General features: G+C 38.0%; 1 protein-coding gene across 14 annotated transcripts in view; it reads right to left on the reverse strand.

Annotated features, from left to right (window-relative positions):
* nfixb (nuclear factor I/Xb) overlaps nucleotides 1–8,813 on the reverse strand; it is a 227,670-nt gene that overhangs the window by 13,317 nt on the left and 205,540 nt on the right. For 6 of the 14 annotated variants that reach the window (XM_043235370.1, XM_043235374.1, XM_043235373.1 and 3 more), the window contains 3 exons: nucleotides 3,988–4,116; nucleotides 1,661–1,839; nucleotides 76–223 (listed from right to left, as the gene is read on the reverse strand). In XM_043235370.1, the coding sequence (XP_043091305.1) occupies nucleotides 76–223; nucleotides 1,661–1,839; nucleotides 3,988–4,116 (456 nt within the window). The remainder of the gene's footprint in view (nucleotides 1–75; nucleotides 224–1,660; nucleotides 1,840–3,987; nucleotides 4,117–8,813) is intronic. The other 8 variants (XM_043235371.1, XM_043235383.1, XM_043235384.1 and 5 more) reach the window with 6 other exon arrangements.

Consider the following 8,813-nt stretch of genomic DNA (forward strand, 5'->3'; position numbering starts at 1 on the left):
AAGCGGTCCAGCTGTGTCTAGGCGATGGGGGGTCTTCAAGGGGTTTGGTGGAATGGGGCGGGTCGGGTCACTTACACGGAGATGTGGGTGAGGTGAGTCCGCCATCGGGGGGCGTGCTGCTGGATTTAGAGTCTGGCATTGGGAGGGGCACTGGACGCGCCACAGGGGGGGGTGGAGGCAGCAAGAAGGAGCCCGGCATTTTGCTCTGGCCGCTTCCGTTCGGCTGCAGACGACACAAACAGGGTGAGGAGTACGGACACGCCCGACACCCCGCAAATGGAAAAAACAACGCAGGCTAACTCCGAAAAAATAAGGAATGGGGGTGGCTGGTAGTGGAGAGTGTTGAGAGGGAAACAACCAAAAGGATGAATGTCTGTTTGCTTTTGTTTATGAGGGGGGTGTTCGTGTTTGTTTGTGTGTTGACTTCACCACAGGCACAGACAGGAGCAGTGGAGGAGCTGGAAAAAATAAAAATGAAGGACTTTAGGCAGAAGATGAAGAAGAAGAAAAGAAGTAGTAGAAGAAGAAATGGACGCACGAATGGTGAGGTGAGTTTTGGTCCATGGAATGATATGAAATCAAAAAACCAGGGCGCGAAAAACCAAGCCACGTTCACGGCGCTAAAAAACAATGGCACAAGCAGAACTGAGGAGGGGATGCACGCTACGCCGAAACGCACTGAGGTCGTCAGCTGTTGCGCAGATGAGTTTTTAATCATGGAAGTGGACAGAGAAGGAGAGATTAACTCAAGATCGGCTAGACAAGCACAAGATACATAACAGTGACCGATCAGTCGGCCTCAGAGACAAGGAACGCACACATTTGTTTGCATCGGAAGAGACAGGAGGAGCTTGTTTCGCGTCGGAAGAAATGCAAACAAAAGTAAAACCTTTGATAATGTTAGCTGCGCATCGAACTAAATAAAAGGTTTTTAGGAATCGTTAAATAATCTAATTTTAAAATGAAAAGATTTTAGTTTTCCCAGTGGTTAGGATTTGGCTTCAGGTGTATATATATATATATATATATATATATATATATATATATATATATATATATATATATATATATAAAACAATAAAAGTGAATTGAATGTTAATAATTCAAATGTGTGCTAAATATGACATAACCCCAGTTTTTCTTTAAACGCTTGATAATATTAGCTTCACAAATATAAATTAATTTCATACTTGTGGCTAGAGATTTTGCTTGACTGAGGTAAATAGTTTTTTGAGGTTTCTTTCATGAAGGTGATTCTTTTTATTCTTAACTTCTCATCTTTAAACAGCTGCATTCTGCAGAGCATATACTCCATATTTCCAAATCAGTAAATCAATATGCAATAAGCAATGATTATGTTTAATACAGTAGAACGTGACCATGTCTACATTCTAAATGGAGCAGTAGTGCAAAGCTTCCGAAAGCACTGCATTGTGGGATGTAGTTCTCTGTTGCATACTGCATTATTCGTTTCAAACGCATACATAGTAGTATGATAAGATACCATTTCCAGTATTCCCTATAAACCAGACTTTGAAAATCCGCATAGAACATCAAGCATTTTTGCAATACATACAGCAGAGCGAGTTACATGTACAGCAGCAATCAACTGACCCCAGTGTCAGATCGTCACTCTCGGTATGAGGTCACTTCCTCTTACCTGACCACTAGCCTGTCCCGATCCGTCGGCGCACACAAACTGCACAAACTCCTTGAGCGGGTCCTGTCCCGGGTGGTGGTGGTATCGGATGGTGGGATGGGTGAAGTACGGGCTGGACTGCTGGATGATGGAGGGTGAGGGGAAGTGCAGGGAGGAAGCTGAGGCACGGGGACTTCCTGCTGACAGACAGATACACAGAGAGAGAGAGAGGTCAGTAACACGTTTTGTGTCAGAGTAAGTGCTAGAAGTATTTCAGCAATGAGCGAGACTGACACACAAGGATACAGTGGGTGACGTGAGATGGAAGTGATGGAAATCAATTCAGGAAAACTGTGTGTGTGTGTGTGTGTGTGTGTTTACAAAGATTAGAGATAAAGCTGTACGGAGCTGAACCAAAACCCCCCTTGGCAGGAAGTACTGCAAAAACCCCATTTAGAAAAACTATTCATAAACAATATATAAATTCATAAATTACAGATTGCTGTGCATTATAAAGCCTATTACACATTTCTCTTTCATTGTCACACTCTCTTGACAAACTCAAAATTGTTCGGACAGACACCAACATACTCTCAGAGTGAAAAAGCATCTTAATTCTTGTTATTTTATTATATTATTTAATTACAAATGATCATTTTTACTACAAATTTCCAACGGAGACTCCAAACACGTATATATGCCAATCAATCACAAATGTGAAAGATAGACTGATTGCTTCAACTTGAAAAAGAGTTTCAGATTTTGTACTTTAGACAACCTGCTTCTTTGTTAATAGAACTGTAGGAAACTGAAAGAAATCACAGATAAACAAATAAAACATCGACACGGGAATCTAAAATATGTGCCACCAGGAATGCAATGTTGACACATTTTTGTAATCAGCACAACGTGAATGAACTGCAGTAGTTCTTGATAAGTCATGACACGCTCTTATTTGCATGAAGAATAACACTGCGCTCATCTCCCGACCAGCGAGTGGAGGGGTGAGGGGTCTTGTCTCCTCCAGCCAAGCAGGGCCCCCAGCTGCCCGGGACAGTCTGCCAACTTCCAGAGCCTCCCTGTAACCCAGACGCTCCCAGCCAAAGCCCTGCTTTTCACCCTCTCTGCCACGCAGACCGCTATTCCCTCCTCTTCCTCCGTTTCTTTCGCGCTTTCATCATCCACCCTTTAATCCCATTAGGGAATGGGATGGAGCCAAGGCTTCAAGGAGGAGGCAAATGGCACCGCAAACTACCGCCACCAAAGACCCCCTCCCACCAGGAGTGACTCCACAACAACAGCTCAAACACAACCTCCACACACACACACACACACACACACACACACACACACACACAAGAGCCTTCACATAACACCAGCAGTTCATCTCAATACACTATCTACTATCTATTCATCTATCTATCTATCTGTCAATATGCCAATCTATCTGTTTGCCTCTCTATCCATCCATCTATCTATCTGTATATATATCCATTTATCTATCTATCCATCTATCTATCTTTCAATCTATCCGTCTTCTATCTATCTATCTATCTATCCATCCATCCATCCATCCATCTGTCTTCTATCTATCTACTTGTATGTCTATCCTTCTTTCCATTCATCCATCCATCCATCCATCCATCTAGCATTGTCTGTCATCCATTCATCCATCCATCTATCTGTTTGTCTGTCAGTGGGGCTGGTTATCATAGTTTTGTTAGTTTTAAATATCTCTCTGAAAACAAATCATTAATAATGGGTCATCTAGTGTGTATTCATCTACAAACCCATCTGCAAAAAAGACCATCTACAAAAGAAGTACATGTAGAAACGCCACTGATTTGATGACAAGATTTGTGATGTACATTTATCTTTTTTTTTTTCCTTCTCTTCCATCTTAATTGATAATACATGATAAAATACTTCAGAACATCTTTGAAAACGCAGTCCTCTGATCCTGTGAGTCTTGCGTTAAAGGAGAGTGGGTATGTGCTTTGATCAGAGCTGCGCAGCAATTTTAAACAACATCACGTGCATCTGGTCGGTGGAACGACGCCTCTAGCGGCGGGAGAATGAAGTCGAGAAATGGAGAGACCAATCACCAACCAATCACATTGACAGACAGACAGACAAAAAAAGACAAATCAGCCTCGGTACAGAGGAGAAAGAGGGTGAGGGGTGGGGGGGTCGAACGGCGATCGCCTTCACCCGACCCGACCGTGGCGTAAACACGAGCTCGCCTCTCCCCGAACGTCACCACATCCGACCCCAGCAGGGGGCGTGAGGGAGCAGGACAGGAGGGGGAGGGATGTGGGAGGTGGGGTGGGGGGGCTCTGAACTCTCACCTGGTCTTACACCTGCCAGCATGGGCAGCGGGTGATGGGTGAACGGCATGCGTGCAGACCTCGTATGGCCGGACAGAGCGCTGAAATCGAATTTCCCCGACTTCTTAAGAGAACCAGGCGACGAGAGTCCTGGTAAAAATGGGATCAACAAAATGGCAGAACAGAGATGTGGATTTAATCAAACAGGGTTTTTGCTTCTTGATCTTCATCTAAAAAAAAAAAAAAAAGATCTTATCCATCTCAGCTTCTACAATAGGACAAGTTTACTAAAAGCGATCTTTTGAATCTAGAGATATGACACCGCTAGTTTTTTTTTTGCTGTGAAGTATAGAGAAGCCAATCACACTGCAAAAAAAAAAAAATCATTATTATTCAGTATTTTGTCTCGTTTTCCAGCGGAAATATTTGCCAGTGAGGTAGAAAAATTAACTTGCGCTTGAATGTATTTTTCGTACCCCAGTGTCAAACTGCTTTATTAAGAAAGTTAAAAATATATGTTAAGCATAAATAAATATGATTTTGACTCAAGTGAATGCATCTTGTTTTAAGGATGTTAATAAAACTATACTGGAAAACAAGGTGAAACGCTGCTTAAGAACGGTGGGTTTTTTTTGCAGTGTCGACAGGTCCAGGGTGCGAGCTTTGCTTTGAAGCAGTGGAGTGCAGGAAAGAGTGGGACAGGGGTCGGGACAGGGCCGGGAAGGGTCTCTATGCAGCTGGAAGTGGGAAAAAAAAAGATGCCACGACAGCAGATCCCGTAATTACTCGTGTCAGTCTGTCTGTCTGTCATTTTCATATCACCGAATCTCAGAGGAAAGAGTACAGTGTCAAAGCACAGATGTCAGGATTTTGACATTATTTCTCTCAGGTTTTACAGTAATGTTTTCAAGGAAAAAAAAACTGCTAGTGATATCAATACATACACTACCACAGAAACATTTGGGCTCAGTAGAATTTTCCATGTCTCTTATGCTCACCAAGGCTACATTTATTGATATAGCAAAGCAGTAATATTGTTAAATATTATTATAAATCTAAAATAAACAGTTTGCTACTTGAATAGACTGTATTTTAAGATGCACTTTATTCCTGTCATGCAAAGCTGAATTTTCAGCATCATTACTCCAGCCTTGTCACATGATGCTTCAAAAATTAATATAATATGCTGATTTGATGCCCAAGAAACATCATCAATGCTAAAAGATATATATATATATATATATATATATATATTATATATATATATATATATATATATATATATATATATAAATATATATATATATATATATATATATATATATATATATATTAAATATATATATATATATATATATATATATATATATTTATATATATATATATATATATATATATATATATATATATATATATATATTTATTTATTTATTTATTTATATATTTATTAAAACCACATTTGAATTGTTTTTTCCATAATATAACATTACTGTCATTTACGATCAATCTTGAATCTTGCTATTTAAAAAATATATAGTAAAATCTTAATGACCACAAACCTTTGAAAGATAATATATAAACTGACTAATGTGTTTCATTTTAGTGTTAAATTCCTTCGTTTCTCTTGAAAATCTCAACATTTATATATACATTTGTAAAAAATGTTCTATAACTTTAATAACGTTAATGTTTAAGTACATCCCACTTACTTTAACAACGACAAAACAAGTATTACAAATACAAGTATTATCTCAACCATGGGTCACTCTGCTTAATAGATATCAGCACTTAAACTACAAAAAAAAAAAAACTACTGGTCCTCCGCTACTCATTTTTCCAAAAGCATTTTAAAAAATGATAAAATGTCTTCAAATCCACAACAAAATGCTGAAAAGAGATCACATTCTGCAATTCAAACATCGGTGAGAAAACGTTTAGCCGCATAAAAGCAAGAATGAACAGAAATCTCTTCATTTCCAGATGATTTTGCTGACATTTGTTTGAAACGATGGGTTTATGTCCACTACACAAGTTCCTACAAGTCAACAAAGTTGATCGGTTTACAGACGACAAGCCAATAAAAAAATCCATACTACACAAACATTTGAGCAAAACGCATCATAGAGTAAACACATATAGTTTAATAACTCGTCTGGTTTATGTGAACGCGTATTCAAATTTCGATGTACTCGAGCGACCGCATTACTAACGCCAACCGAACAGGACGACACGTCTTCACAAACCAAATGCAAATGAGTAAATAAACGTAAATGCTAGCTGTGTACGGGCTCTGACATGCAAACACTCTTAAACTTCACCTGGGGAACCAAATCAGAGGCTTTCACTCGAGTTTTCGAACGCCGAGGGAAAAAGTCGAACACAAGCGCTTCTGTTCCAGTGGCGGGTCCGAACGCTGGTGCCAAAGGCGGGAGGACAGGCGGGAAGCGCGATGTGAGAATGATGAGGGAAATGAAAGTTACAAGTATGCGATGGTTCGGTCTTCTCGTATATAACGCCGCATTAATGTGTCGTGCTGATCCTATAAATGTCAAACTGAGGCTGAGGGGCTGCTAGCTTCAGCTGTCCCGAGCTTGGCAGAAAGGCGAAGGCTCACCCAGTGACCCAGAAACACGGCCAAACATGTCAGGAGTCGGGAAGGAAAGGAAAAGGAGTTTACCATCAAATCCCGCGGCTGCTTTTTTGGGGGGGAAACAATTATCCTAAGCGGCGATTTAAAAACCCCATTAAAGACGTTAAAGAGGAAGCCGCTAATCTGCTAATTATGCTAACGTCACGTTTGAACAAATATCTGCTGCCCTGAAAGAGTTAAACGGCAAAAACGTTACTCTCAGATGTCTAAGAAAGAAAAAATTACAAATTACAGAAAAATGGAGAAATTTCGGTACAAAACGTCTTGGTGCAAGGACCGGCAAACTTAAAAGCAACACTGTCTGCTGCAAAAAAATGAGTGTTGTGCAATCCAACAAAGTGTGATGTTTACACAAGATCACGGAGAATTAATTTAGTTTTAAACAAACAAACCGCACGGTAAATCACTTCATATGGTATCTGTGTGGAGTTAATCTGCATGGGAGAGCTCAACAAACTGTAAAGACAACATGATTGTGTACTGCAAACAAAAAGGTTTTAATATGAATTTTAATATTATTATTATTTAATAATATATTTTAACATTCCTTTTATAAAATATGCATTAGTGCCGTCAAAAAATAAATAAATAAAAATTATAATTGTATATATACACACACACACACACACACACACACACACACACACACAAATAATTAAATTGCTATGTTTATATTTTAAATATATTTAAATATAAAATATACAAATATAAGTAAATATTTTAAAACTATATACTGTATGTGTGTACTTGTACATACATAATACATGTGTGTATTGTTTATATTTATTATGTCAACAAAAACTTTTTTTTTTGATGCAATTAATCGTGATTACTCTTTTGACAGCACTAATGTATATACATACACATAACATGCATCTCTGTAAGGTGCTGAAAATCGCTGCTAAACACACACCTCCAGAGCTGCAGCTGACAGTTCCCATGATCTTAGACATTAGCCTGTGTGTATACGTGTGTGTGTTTGCGTGTGTGTTGTAAAATCATGGGTTGTGTGTTATTTCTCTGGTTCTAGTGCCAGTCCCGACGCTCAGGCAGACTGGCAGCCAATCAAACGCACCCGTGACCTTCCAGTCTCGCCACGCTAACAAGCTGGCCGCCAAACAAACCTTGACCTGTCAAAAAAAACGCCATATACAATGCCTTCTCTCACACAACACACACATTCACCATCCAACCAGCAGAAAGGCCCTTGACAGATACACAAAGTCACAAATTCAACTCACAAGTACAAATCAAATCCGCCATGAACTTACAGGAATAACACACACAGGTTCCCAAGCCTTTTGCCTAATGTTTTTTTTTCCTCTGTTGATTGATGCCAATTAAATAGTTTAAAGCATTAAAAAAAACATTGTAGATTCAATATGGAAATTGTGGCTTTTTCAGTTGATTATTTATATAAAAAAATTTATTTCACACTATAATGACCAATTTACATGCCAATTAATGTTTTGAAAAATCAATATTCACGATGGATGCTTTCATTAATATCCCAATCGATATTTTTTTCTACATAATTTGTCATTTTACATCTAAAAGAATACTTTTCAGGCAATTGATATTTTTTTATTTATTTAATTTGAATGAAAACTTGCATTACTTCAATTTTTTTTATATAATTTCAGTCATTTTATTCCCAAAAAGACTAATTGCTTGCTAAATAATTAATATAATAATAATATTACTATATAATAATATATATTAGGAAGTCTACTGTCAAAGAAAATTTGCATACAGATTGGATTGGTGAAGAACAGCCATAACCCCCTTCGGCTAAACAAAACGGGAACCAATATAAATGTATTACAGATATATTTTATATTTGCTGATAATACTGAAGGACTATATGGGTGCCGTGTGGATCAGCTAAGAGCCAGCTGACGTGAACTTCGCTAACGTGACCTACCAGAATTAGCGCTATGCTTGATAATTCAATTGGAATTCCTTTTTAATCAATAATTTATAAATCTATCATTTATACATTTAATCAAAAAGTCATTAAAAATGTATGGTATTATTATAATTACAAATGGAAATAATTAGAAAACATTCATTTCAATCAAAAATACTAGTTTCCGATTGAAATAAAGTTATATTCACAATTTTTTTTTAAATCAAACAAATAATTTTTTTGTCATTTTACAGAGAAAAACAAAATGTAAATGAAATATTTTACGCC

This window comes from Puntigrus tetrazona, chromosome 3 (genome assembly GCF_018831695.1).
Source record: "Puntigrus tetrazona isolate hp1 chromosome 3, ASM1883169v1, whole genome shotgun sequence".
Taxonomy (NCBI): domain Eukaryota; kingdom Metazoa; phylum Chordata; class Actinopteri; order Cypriniformes; family Cyprinidae; genus Puntigrus; species Puntigrus tetrazona.